The 14,250-nt window shown below is 38.0% G+C and overlaps 1 protein-coding gene across 5 annotated transcripts in view; it reads left to right on the forward strand.

Moving 5' to 3' along the window:
- The window catches only part of PHACTR2 (phosphatase and actin regulator 2), a 218,507-nt gene that overhangs the window by 103,813 nt on the left and 100,444 nt on the right, over nt 1-14,250 (forward strand). Inside the window, exon 1 of one of the 5 annotated variants that reach the window (XM_024551932.3) lies at nt 10,389-10,629. The exons of the other annotated variants lie outside the window; for them this stretch is intronic. Coding sequence (XP_024407700.2) covers nt 10,584-10,629 — 46 coding nt within the window. The 5' untranslated portion in view covers nt 10,389-10,583. Of the gene's footprint in view, nt 1-10,388; nt 10,630-14,250 lie in introns of those variants that run through there. 5 annotated transcript variants of the gene reach the window in all.

The following is a 14,250-nucleotide window of genomic DNA, read 5'->3' on the forward strand; positions in this document are numbered from 1 at the left end:
CATCATTTTCACCCATTTGGAGAATGTGTCAACTTTCCTTAATTAAGAAGTGACTGGTAGTTACTGAAATTCATTTTGTATTATAAGGTCTCTTCAATATGCTCAACTTTCTCTAGAGGGTTGTTTTACTTGGCCGCATGTCTTAAATTCAGATCTGAGTCCTAATAAAACTATGTTTTTTAGGAACAAACCTTACTGCTTCCTTTTTTTTTCTGTTTTAAAAATACTAGAAGCATAAAAGTAAAGAACAGTTGAAGTTAAGCTTGTTAAATATGAGGAACTACTACTTTTGTTTGTGATTCCCTTAAGATATCATTTGAAGTTTTAAGGATGCTATTGTGTTACAAATAAAAATATTACAGAGAGGTATTTACTCTAAAGGAAACCAAAATAAGCAGTGGATAGGAGGTTTTCATCTGTTTTTAGTTATAGAATGCTAAGCAATTCAATAGTAGAAGTCATTTAAATAACACTGAAAATGCATCTGTATTTTCCCTGAATGCAAAATAATAACTTTAAAATTTGCCTTCCATTAGTGATGTTTCAGTTCTTATAACTTACCACGTGGTTCTGTTCTTCATCTTAAATTTTCTTCGGCTACATTTCAGTTACTTGTTCTAGTCTTCTTTTCCTTTTTTCTTTTCTTTTTTAGCTCCATCAGTTTAATACTTACCCATTTATTTCTGTGAGTATATTATTTCTCCTGAATAAATCTTTTATAATTTTTCTCATTTATGGATTCTTAGAGAGAGAAAAAGAAACACTGATTTGTCGTTCCACTTTGTTACGCATTCATTGGTTGATTCTTGTATATGCCCAGACCGGAGTGGTTTGTATTATATGAATTCTTTAAAATTTGTTGAGATTTCTATTATTGCTCAGTATTTACTCGGGATATAGTTACTATTTCAGGAATACAGGTCTCTACATATATCTATTCCAAAGAGCTTATCAGTTGGATTGTTCAAATCCATAACCTTAAAAATGTTTTGTCTTTTTGGTCTTATTACTTTTTGATTTGTTAAAATCTCTCCATATATTATGGCTTTGTCAATTTATCCTTATAATTCTGTTAGTTTCTGCTTTTTGTATTTCAAGGTTCTAATGCAAAGCATACTAGTTGTTAATTTTTAATCTATCTTCTTGTTAGATTATTCTTTTTATCATTATATAATAAGACCTCTATGCTATTTATTATTTTGACTTAAACTTTTTTTTCTTTTTTTAAAAGATTTTATTTATTTCATTTTTAGAGAGAGGGGAAGGGAGGGAGATAGAAAGGGAGAGAAACATCGTTGTGTGGTTGCCTCTTGTGTGCCCCCTACTGGGGACCTGGCCTGCCACCCAAGCATGTGCCCAGACAGGGAATCAAACCAGCGACCATTTGGTTTGCAGGCTGCGCTCAATCCACTGAGCTACACCAGACAGGGCTTGACTTCAACTTTAATTAATCTTTTATTGATATTGGTAAACTAATTTTCCTTTGGTAAGCATTTACTTGGTATGCATTTTTTAATACTTTTATTTCTAGCTTTTGCTGTTTCAGTTGCATCTCCTAAAACTGGCAGATAGAGAGATGTGTTGTACTTCTGCTCCTTCCAATCTTTCAGCATCTGTCATTAGATAAGAATATTCCTCACGTAGTTTATGCATTCATTGTTTGGACTTATATCCGTCATCTTAATTTGTGCCATCTTTTTACCATGTTCTTTTTCAATGTTCGCTCTCATGTTATTTTCTCATTATTTGAATTTGTGAGACTTTTTATATACCCTTTCTTTTAATTACTGATTTGGAAACGTATTACTCTTTTTCTTATTATTTGAGACAATACATTTTTATAACAAAGTCAAAACTTTTTAGTTTGTCTAACCTCCTTCTGGTCAAAATCAAGACCTTAACCTATGCTAAAAATTCACTGACTACTTTTCCATATTACATAGCCAAGAGTTTATTAAATTTACCTCATGCTACCCACTTCTATGCTTGCTGTTATATCTTGCATCCCACCCTTGATCAGGGCTTCTTTTCTTTCTAGCTGAAGAACAGTCTGTAGTTCCTTTAGTGATCAATCTCTTTTAAGAGTGATTATTTTATTTTAGTGAATGATTGTTTCTCTGGGTGTGGAATTCTAAGTTGACAGCTATTTCTCCATAACACCCCCAAAACAGAAGTCTGTTTTTTCTCCCTGGCTGGTGTGGTTCAGTGGATTGAGTGCCGGCCCATGAACCAAAAGGGCACCGGTTTGATTCCCAGTCAGGGCACGAGGCTAGATTGTGGCCAGGTTCCCAGTTGGGGGCGTGCAAAAGGCAACCAAGATATGTTGATGTTTCTTTCCTTCTCTTTCTCCCTCCCTTGCCCCCCTCTAAAAATAAATAAATAAAATCATTTTTTAAATGTCTATTGTTTTCTTGGATTTATTGTGATTCCTCTGTCTTTTCTACTTACTACTTTTTGACTTTCTCCATATTCTTGATGCTCAGTTGCACTAGGGTTGCCTAGGTAGAGATTGATTTTTTTTTCCTCTTGTGGCACATAGGATTGTTTCATTCTCCACTTGGATGTCTACTGAACATCTCAAAATTAAACTCCTCATTTTGACCCACTCTATTCACTATTGTGCCCATTTTAATTGATGGCAACTCCATCCTTCTGATTGCTCAAATCAAATTTTGAAGTCACCTCTTTTCTTCCATGCCCACATTCAACCTATGAAGAAACTTGGCTGTACTTTAGAATGTACCCAGAATTTTACCAGTACCACTGCTGCCCCTGTGGCCTAAGCCACTGTCATCCCTAGCCTGGATTACTCCTGCCCTCTCTCCTGGTCTTGCTGCTCCTAACTTTGTCTCTATCCTCCACTCAGAAGCTATAAGGATCTTAAAATATAACCCAGATCATGTCATTCCTTTGTTTAAAACTGTCATTGCTTCCCCATCTCACTTGTAGTAAAGCCGAAGTCCTTATGGTCAACTATAGAGACCTGCATGGTTTGTAATCCCCTTCCCAGCTCCCCTTCCCATACTCTGCGCAAACCACATACGCATGCCCGTATCTTTATGCTCACTGGTCTTTCTGCTGGGAATGCTTTCCCCCCAAATAGCCACATGGCTAACTCTGTCACCTCCTTCCAGCTTGTGCTCCCATATCGCCTTCCCAGCGACGACTGCTCTGACCATCACACACCAGTCCAGTCTTATTTCCCCTTCCCTGTTTACTCCAAGCACTTTTCATCTTCTCAAACGCCATAAAGGTTACTGATGTGTTATATTAATTTCCTATTTTCTGTTTTCTCATTGAAATGTAAGTTCTATGAGTTTAAGTATTTTTACTTTTTGTTTAATTCTATATCTCAAGCACCTGGAACTGAGCTTGGTACAAAGGATGTGCATATTAGATGTTTGTTAGTTGAATGATGACCCAATAATCAATTCCTGTTTACATAGAACTATCATGCATATAGAATATAGACCTTATGTTTTTCACAGAATAGGAATGCAGTGAAATACAGTTATCACCCAAGTGCCCATAAACTGGTAAATGGGTATACAGACTCCAGGAATAGCTGTGTGATGGAACACTACTCAGAACAAGAAGGAACAAAATACTGATACATACAACATGGATAAGTATTAAAACAGTAAGTGAAAGAAGCCAAATATAAAAAACGGCACATGGTGTTACTCCATTTATATGAAATTTCAGGAAAGTCAAACCATTAGGGATGGAAAGCAGGCCAGTGGCTGCCTGGTGCCAGGGGAGTGGGGCAGGGACTAAGCACAGAAGGACATGATGGAAGTCTTTAGTGTCCTCAAAGTGTTCTAAAACTTCATTGTGGCCGTGGTTGTATTATGCACTTACCCAAGTTCATTGAACTGTTTCCTTGGAATGGGTAGATGTTAGGGTTTTTTAAATTATTTGTCAAAAAGCTGTAAGCAATAAATATACAGTTAATACCAATAGCATTGTCAGAATTTAATCTTTCTTTGGTCTAAGAAGTACTTTATGGTCTTGAGGCATCTTCGGAAAGAATAGTTGACTCTGTATTGGAAAGATTTGGATTTAGCAATCAATGAAGTTCAGAACCTTCCCTCTATAAGCCTGCTGTTCATTCTTAACTCCCGGTGGGACAAACCTCTGCCAGGACTCATACTGTGATCATTTACTTGTCAGCCACAACACCCACCCTTCACCCTGCGCAGTACCCACTCATTGGTGGGTTTTCTTTCCGTAATGCTACTTACCCATGGTCAACTGTGGTCTGAACATATTACATGGAAAATTCCAAAAATAAGCTATTCATAAATTTTACATTACTGCCATTCTGGTAGCGTGACGAAATCTCGAGTTGTCTGCTCCTTCCTGTCCAGGATATGAATCATCCCTTTGTCCAGCATGTCCAGGCTGTGTGCTCTCCCTGCCTGTTAATCACAGAGTAGCCCTCTTGCTTATCAGATTGACTGGGGCACAGGCCAGGTACTTATATTCAGGTACTTATATTCAGGTAACCCTTATTTTACTTAATAATGACCCCAAAGCCATTCACATAACTTTTTTAATAGTATATTGTTATAATTGTTCTATTTTATTATTGTTGTTGTTAACCTCTTACTGGACCTAATTTATCCCTTAAACTTTATTATAGGTTTGTATATATAGGAAAAATACAGTACACTTAGGGCTTGGTACTATCTACAGTTTGAGGAACCCACGGCGGGGATCTTGGAACGTATCCTCCACAAACAAGGCTTAACTGCTGTACAGGGAGGAGCAAAAGTAGGTTTAGAGTTGTAAGTACATGCAACACAATTTATTCTTGTAGTGTTATTTATTAATTATTGAGGTATTCTCCCTATGAACGACTGTAAACCTACTTTTGCCCCACCCTGGATATACTACAAATCCCACCAGGGGCGGGTCTGTACCTCACTTCACGTCCCGCACCAGAGGTGCTGGTCCCCGTGAGAGGTCCTCTGTGAATCCTGGTTGAACGTCCAGATGGTTGTTAATAAACTGGCATGGAAAAGGAAACGTACAGTCACTGCCAGACTTGATATTGTCTTGCAGTGGAGTCCACATACTATTACCACAATCATACGTATACTCCTAACAGACGTTTCTTCCCACCCATACTTCAAGTTGCTATAATTGAGAAGATAACCTGAGTGCATATTCTCTCGTTTACCACACATGTGATTCAGTGTCCACCATGTATCCTACACCTCGTTATATTCTAGGGAAGGATGCAATAGTTAATGAAGCAGTGATTTGGATCTTATTTAAAGCAATTATTTTCTGTAAACTGGACAGTAACTATTAAGGAGGTCTGTAAGGACTGTTCTCTGTAGATTTTTGGTCAATAAATTAAAGATTATTAATTTTATAGCCATGATGAGGGTTTTATGTACAGTGAATGAGTAATTTCCTTTTCTTATGAGATGATGTGCAGCAAATTGCGTGCTTTTTTTTTCCTGGGGTAGGGGAAAGTTTTGGGGAAAGGAAATTCCGGCTCCACCACCTGAGGTCTTTATTTGCCAGAGTAAATCTTCCAACTTCCCAGCTCAATCAGTAAGTAAGCACACGTGAGACACAGCACACCCTCTGCACAAAGGCAGGACCTGGGTGTTTTGTTAATCCTTTTAGCTTGAGCGAGCGGCAGAAGGAAAACGTAGGAAATAAATCATATAAAAATATGAGAACAATAGGAAAGAAAAGCCTGCCTTACAGGTTTGCTTCCTGTTCTAATACTTGTGGAATGTGGTTTTCTCTCCTACTGATGCAAAATATAACTAAAATGCCCAAAGATCTCATTTTTTCCTTAATCCAAGTTCTCCTTGATCTGTTTATATCACCATGTTAAAACTGAAATCTCTCAGAATTGTCAAAATAAACGGCATAGGAAACATTTGGTTGCAATTGCTACAGAGTAATAATTTTTTAAAACTAAACGCTAGCTACATATACAGGATTTCAAGTGAAATTATAAGATACAGTAAATCTTTGCTTTTTAGTAGTTATATTTTTGAAAGTAACCGGTCTTTTACAAAATGTATCCAAATTTTGTGGTAATTCAAAGTTTAAAAAAAAACAGTGGATATTCTAATAAAAAACCCACCTTAATGTTTAAAATGTTTTGCACATCAGTTTTTAGTTTCTGAGTTATATATTCTTTTACCTAATTATTAGAACCTCTTGTGTTAAAATAAGAAGTTTACAAATTACCCTCTAGCACCTCCATCAGAAGAAGGGAGAAAAGATAGTTTTCTGCTTTTTAATAAATCTGATAATAATAAGTGGAAAGAAAGTAATTAGCTAAAATGATGCTCTAAATAATCTGTGAATTTTTGTTGTTTTGTCTGACAGTTGTATCTGAAAAACAAACATTTTTAAAAATCCTACTTGGTCAATTTCTAAGTTTTAATTACTAAGTTTCATCTCCTTCCCACTAGGATAGGGCTTTCTGAGACTATAATTTCCATTATTCACGGAAATGTCAGTAATTCGCTGGCTCTCCACGGCTAAGTTCAAGAGTACGGGTGCCAAGTAAGAGAATCTTCACCTACTCATACACAGCCACCACCTGCCCCTGTGGCTTCCACAGCCACCACCGCTGTGATCAACCCTGTCATCTCCTGAGACCCTTCCTAGCCTTTCTTTCCTCCAAATGCTGGGGTCTCAGAATGGTCCTAGCACAGCTGGCAGCATCCAGGCAGAGCCAGCGCCCAGGATGTGTGTTCATGGCATTCGCGCTCTTAGGGATAAAGCACTCACTCTTTCTCCCACTCCAAGCCTAGGCTGCCCCCCTAGACAGGCTGGCAGTGACCTAAGTGACAGGATTTAGTGTGGGGACAGTAGTAACTGTAAACCATCTTCTCTAGCCACTAGAGTATAGATCTGCCATTTTCACTTTGACCTAGTAGGAAAGTTTTCCACAAGGAGACGTCCAAGTTGAGGTTTATGTCTGCTTTTAACTTTTTATCTAGTAGATACAGTGATTTCCATTCATTAGGATTGCACGTGTAACATTGGTTACCCCAGCTGGGTGAGTTTAATAACCCCTACATCATACAAGCCAGTGAAGTCTGCACTAGGGTAGAATGCTTGAAAATCTGAATAAGTATACCTCTTTGTTAACACACAATCCAGTTTCAGGAAGAGGAAGCTCTAACTAATCCACTCTTAATTTCTTACCAGAATTAAATGAGTAAATCACAGAAGTTTTTTCAAGGATTGAAAAATAGTTAGAAAGACTGTTAGTGGAAAAATCAGTAGATGCCATCACTGTGCATTTTTAGGAAGGCCTAACATAAATGATTCCTCAAACTCAGTCCTGGCATGATTGGGTGGCAGTGAATCACCAGAGATGAGAGCAGTGGTATGCTGAAGTCAGCTCATACAAGCCAGTTGTTTTATGTCCAGGAATTTTGCAAACCAGCTGACATAAATTTTGCAAGCTGCTGGACCACTTGTTGAATTGGCCATTGGAGGAGTATGTACGTCTTGGAAACTGGCGTTCACTACAAATCACAAATCAGTCTTGTCCCCTAGTCCAAATAAAACTGATTAAATGTCAGGGTATCACTGGATAAGAGATTGGTTTAGAAATATAGTCCAAATAGTAGGGTCAATGAGATAAATGCTGAAGAATTATAGATGGCTTCCTCAGAGTTAAATGTTGGCACTAATCTCACTTAGCACCTTTATAAATTCCTTGGAAAGAGGTAAGAGAGAATTATCCATATTTTTCAGATGACCTTAAGCATTCCCAGCATTTAAACCATAGACCCATAGGAGTAACACCCAGTCTTACATGACTGTGAGTTAGTTGAATAATAGCAGAGTAAGAAAAGATTAAGGCTGTTTGGGGGGAAATTATATTTAAATACCTGTGTTAAGTTCTCAACTGTATGTTATGACTTAGAAATGAAATTTAGTGGTTTCTGTAGACTTTTTCTATGTTCATTAGAATAATTTGTTAGCTGTGATAGAAGGGCTGCGTCAGTGCCAAGCCCCATCAGAAGCTCTGGAAATCAAATCAAGTAAGTGTCCCACCATCCAAAGGAACCCCAGTGCCCACTTTCTGCAGCTTTGGTTGACATGCTTCACGGATAATGTAATGGAACTGGAAAAGTTTCAGAGAGAAGTTCGTAACCTGATCAGGGGATTATAAGAATCCCAGATGAGGCTAAGATTATATTAACTAGAAAATCATGAAAGGTTTTGAATAAAGTAAATAGAGATGGATTTAGTGAACACTGAAAACTAGAACGATGGAGTAGTACCACTTTGATGTGTGAAATAAGAACTTGTAGAAGAAAATAAAAGAGACATGTTACTGTTTCTCAAGGAAAAGAAGTATCGAGAGCAAAAATATTGTATCTCGAAGTTGAATTTTTGCCAATTTTTTAAAATCATTACATTTACATATTTAATGTGCAACACTTAATATGTATTTCCTCTAATCAATGATCTCCATTTTTAATTAGATTCTGTCAATGGAAGAAAGAGTGACAAGTTCCCTCCTTTCAATTTAGGTTGAGAGAACACTTAACCTGGGATTTTTGCTGTTGTTTTAAGACAACTTAAAGCAAAGAAATGGAAAAATCATTATAATTATTTACTTTTACTGGTGAACCCCCCAGTTGGGATGTGTTCCCAAAACACATTTTTGCACTTTTAAGGAAATTTAATTAGGGTTAATTTCAATATCCTAATTAGAACTCACATCTTAATCCTCAATTTCATTTTCAGAAAATCAGGGTTTCTCAAGAGTGAATTAGGCAAAGGGAAGTAGATAATTGATCACACTATTGGGGGGGGATCTTTCCCACAATTGAGGCTGGGCTTTTTGGATGTTAAAAATTAGGGCAATTATGATGAAACAAACAAGCAAATATCTTTAAAAAAATAAAGCGATACAAAGATACATCTAATCTTTTGCATTTAACCAGATATTTAATGATTTTTAATTTTATCATGTTTTTATAAGGATCCCAGTTTCCACCTTGTATGTTGTTCTTTACTTAGAATAGTTTTATCATTTTCTGTAATGAACATCTGTGTGTTGGTGCTGAAATTTATTAGTTGCCTTTTGTCTGAAAATACTATGCTTTGCTATTTTTGAAGTGTATTTTCACAAGTATGGATTCCCAAGGTTTCAGGGATTTTTTTAGAGCACCTAGCATTCTTTTCCCGTTTCCGTAGGTTATGGTGATACGTCAGGTGTTATACAGTGTGCCCTACCTCTCTAGGTAATAGAGGGTGGGGCAAAAGTAGGTTTATAGTTGCTTGTATAGAAAATAATACAATAATGAATCAATAATGATACAAGAATAAGCTGTGTTTTGAGCACTCACAACTGTACACCAACTTCTGCCAACCCTTATATATATATGGCCTAGATTACTCATCATACTAATTAGTCATCAATTGTAAATACCAAGAGTATTCATATTCTTATTTGGGGGTTCTTCGTTTTTAATCCTCATCCAAGGATATATTTATTGACTTTAGAGAGAGAGAGAGAGAGAGAGAGAGAGAGAGAGGAAGAGAGAGAGAAACATCAATGTGCTGCCTCTTGTAGATGCCCGGCCTGGGATCCAACCAGCACCCAGCAAACGCTGATGTACCAGCGGACACCCCAACCAACTGAGCAACCCAGCCAGGACTATACTCGTAGTTTGAAGAAGACTGAGATTTAATAGGACATTATAGTAGAATTTAATTCAATGTTTAGGCGATGCTATCTTTTAAAATAAGTTGTTGTTGTTGTTGTTGTCTTCATCTATTGTGTCAGTATATCTCAAACCCCTTACCATGGGGTCTCCCAGTCCTCACCGTGATTCTTTTGTGATAGAGGAGAGGTGAGCATCCTAGGCTTTAGGTGGCAAAGAGTGAAGAGTGTGTTTATCGATCTCACACACACATCCAACATTCAGGTTTATTGTGCAGCCTGACCGAGGTCACCAATGTTTTGTTTTTTTTTTTTAATTCTATTTGTTGAAAGGAGGATAATTTTTTAAATAAGAACAAATGCACAAAAAAAGAGACATCTAACAGTGCTGTAATACTGCAAACACAGTGTTAGGAAGGAAGTTAACTTCAAAGAAACAAATTTTCTTAAATTAAGTACCGTGACTAAGTAATTCCCTTTCTTCCAGAGCTGAAGGATCATTTGACATTGGACCTTTTAAGTTAAAAGGGAGTCGCCTTAACTATCTACTACCGTGGTGAGAGGGGGATGTGCCGATCTCGCATAACCTGGGCCTCTCCCCTAGCCACTCCTTGGTCCCCTACTTCCCCCTGCTCCCCTCCCTCTGGCCCTCTCCCCCTCACTCCTCCTCCGTGACCCCTGACCCCGACTAATCTGCATAGAGGAATGACAGGCATCCGCTGGGCAGGATCCGCCTCGCCGGCTGCGGCCGGCAGGGCAGTGAGACCCGCGCAGGGGAGAGGTGAGGGACTCCCGGGCAGCTCCGCAGGGACCTGGAAATGAGCGCTTGGAAATCTGTCTGTGAGCGGACCCATGATCGAAGGACCAAAAGAGGCCCGTGATCGGTGGACCTGGCCCTGCGACCCTAGACATGGGCCAGACCTCGGTCTCCACGCTGTCTCCGCAGCCCAGCAGCGGTGAGTCCCGGGCGCACGCGATGCGCTCCCGAGGCGCTGGGCTCGGGACGGTCGGGGGCTCCTCGACTGGTCCGGCTCTGCCCTAACCCGCGGAGTCCCTCGGAGAAACCCGAGAGGTAGTGCTGCCCCGAACTCTTTGTCGTGGAAAAGTGGAATGCCTTTTGGGATCCAGCCGATTTTACCTTAAAGGCACAGGCTTCATTTTTTGCACGGGATGCCTCTCTTCGGTCTTTATCTGAATTACTTCTGAGCCTGAAATTTACGAGAAACGCCATTTGCGTAGTACTGTGGTTTTAAAACGCGAAACTTAGTAAGATAAACTTGCCAACAGGTTTTTCTGTATTTACGCTTGGCTTCTGAACAGACCAGAACTGAATTCTTTCAAGCTTTTCAACTGATTTACGGTTTGGGTTTTTGTTTTTGTTTTTGTTTTGGAGTAGATGTGCTTTCTCTTCCCCTGGCAGAACGCTGAATACTTAGTAACTAACTACAAAAAAATTGATTGTTTCGAGTGATTCTTATGTTGTTTGTTAGACCCACAAGCTGTACAATTTGGGGATATATCTCAGGAACTCTTACTGAGCGCTAAAGTTCGTTTTATGGAAACGTGTGTAACGTTTCTGATTCATAATGCCCTGTTTTCTTTTTTTCACTTAATTAAATGAAAAAAGAAAAAGAAAGGAAGGTATGTCTGGCATTTGCCCAGGAGCGTAGGGATAAACAACTTTTTGGTGGCGTTACTTGTGATTGGTGAATGAAATACATTTAAAGGGTACTGTTTTGATATTTTTCCATTGACAATTAAAAATACCTCAAAGGGGCCATTTACATTACCCCTTGAGAAATTTGATACACTGTTAAAATTGTGTAAACATCAACAGGATCTTACTGAGAGGAAATGACAGGGCACCAATGAAGGGTTTTTTAATCAGCTCCAGGAATTCTCCAAGAAGACAGACTTCTGTCATCCCAACCTCTGCCCACATGGGTTTGTTTATTATACTCCACAGCCTCACTTCCTGCAATATTGTAAGTTTTGCTGTGGCTAATGTTAATGCCCTAAAAGAATGAACCCTCTGCAAAGGAGAGAAACCAGAACCCCCCAAAGCTCACGCCTTCCCTTACTGTTAGTGACAAGGTTGTACAGTGCTCCAGAACATGGGGGACTTCATATTGATGGCTTTTTGGAGATTTGGGGGAGGGGGTGTGGATTTGGATCTTAATTTTAGAAAGTTACTTTATGCACACAAGCTTAGTTTCCTTTGTCTTTAAAGCAGTGTGACTTCTATTATTTCAAGAAAGAGTTATATTTTTTAAATTTCTGCACTGGCAAAGCAGAGATTTAAATCAGTACTCCAGCACCTCAAGTATAAAGTACTATCCTGAATTTAGTTCTATTGCCACAAAGTATTAAGGGGGAGTTATTATTAGAAGAGTGAATATTGTGTTTACAAAAACCAAGGAATATTCCATAAATGATGACTAAGAAGCAGAACGGGATCCTAAAATGTGACTGTGCTAGCTCTTACCCAGTAAGGAAAAAAATACCCAGATTGCTATACTTCCTAATGAAATGACTGGTCATGTCAAGAGAGTGTGCCGTTTATTTGGATAAAAGTAATTTAGACAAAAAATTATTCTTCACCATAAAAGATATTTCGGAGAAGTAGCCCATGGTATGAGTTGACTTGAATTGTGGGGCCCCGTTTGGTTAAGACTTTGTATGGATTGACGAGACCAATACAGACATCATGAGTGGAGAGGGTGTTTCCAGTTTTGCTTTTGTTTTGTTGGGTAAGGGATGGTAGTGGCCGTGACTCAAGTTTTGGTATTGGAAGAGTGGAGTAATTTTCTCATGATATCCACTTGGATTCTCTATTACTATAACTCCATTTCCCTGAAGTTGTACCGTCATCTGATTCGAAATGACAATATAAAACCACCAAGGACCAAAGAACATTTGATTGCCATGTCTAAGTTTTATATTCACATTGGTGTTCTCTGAGAATGTCAGGCCCTCTACTCTTCCAAGTATTTTGTTCACTCCTTCTTAGCAGTTTAACTGTGGCTTTATAAAAGGTATAAAGATTTCTGTTCTCTTTGGTCTCAGCCATGTACTTGTTTAAGCCTAGAGTAGCTGCCACGGATTATAATGGTGAAGATGATTCTCATCTTAAACACTTAGTGGGGCAAGTGTTTGAGTCTCAGGAATCTGTATCACAGAGTCCAATAATTCACACTTGTTATTATTGCATATGGGCTTTTGTAAGAATTGTAATTATAGGTTTACAGGTTTGCTTGCTTTTCACCCTCCATTTCAGGCTTTTTTGAACCTTTCGGCTTAAGGCTGCATCTGTTTCTCTGGGATCTAGAAAGACCGTTAAAAATTATTTCTGAAAATATGCAATTAGACACATTATTTCTATTTGTTAAAATAGATTTACTGTCATATAATTAACATACCATAAAATTCACCCACTAAAATTGTACAATTTATTGTTTTTTACTATATTCACAGCATTGTGCAACCATCCTTCCCTATTCCCATTGTTCTCAACCTCCACCCTCTAATTAACCAATAATTTGCTTTCTGTCTCTGTGTATTTTCTTATTCTAAACAGTTCACATATATTCATACAACACATGGCCTTTTGTGACTGACTTCTTTCACTTAGCATGATGTTTTCCAGGGTCATCCATGTTATAACATATGTCAGTACTTTCTTTTTATGTACAAATAGCATTTTTTGTATGTATATACCATATTTTATTTATCCATTCATCAGTTCAGTATGAATATTTTGGTGGTTTCTACTTTTTGGCTATTATGAATAATGCTGCTCTGAACTTCACATACAGATGATTGGTGAACCTGTCTTTCCTCCTCAGGTATATATCTAAGAGTGCAATTGCCCAAATGAGGTGATTTTAGTTAGGCAATTTGCCTTCCTATAATTTAGTTATAAAAGTGCTTTATATAATGGACACACGTCCTTTATCAGATATATGATTCGCAAATATTTTCTCCCATTCTCTGGGTTGTATTTGTACTTAGTTGATAGTATGGTTTGCAACTCAGTATTAAAATTTTTATTGTGTCCAATTTATCCATTTTTTGCTTTTGTATGTATATTTGGTGTCATATCTAAGAAACCACTGCCTAACCAATATCAGCTATGTTTTCTCCTAAGAGTTTAATAGTTTTAACTCTTATACGTAGGTCTGTGATATATTTTAAGTTAATTTTTATGTATGGTGTGATGTAGGTTTCCAGTTTCATTCTTTCGCAGGTGCATATCCAGTTGTCGAGCACCATTTGCTGAAAAGACGCTCCTTTTTTTTTTTTATTAAATTGTGTTGGCACCTTTGTCAAATATCAATTGACCGTATACCTGTATGTTAGGGTTCATTTCTGAACTCTCAATTCCGTCCCATTGACCTAGACAGCTGCCAACACGCCACGCTGTCTAGACTACTGTAGTTTGGTAGTAAGTTTTGAAACAGAAAAATAAATTTAAGTCTTCTAACAGTGTTCTTCTTTTCCAAGATTCTTTTGCCTCTTCTGGTCTCCTTGCATTTCCATATGAATTTTCTAATCAGTTTTTCAATCTCTGTGAAAAA

Source organism: Desmodus rotundus, chromosome 11 (assembly GCF_022682495.2).
Source record: "Desmodus rotundus isolate HL8 chromosome 11, HLdesRot8A.1, whole genome shotgun sequence".
NCBI lineage: Eukaryota > Metazoa > Chordata > Mammalia > Chiroptera > Phyllostomidae > Desmodus > Desmodus rotundus.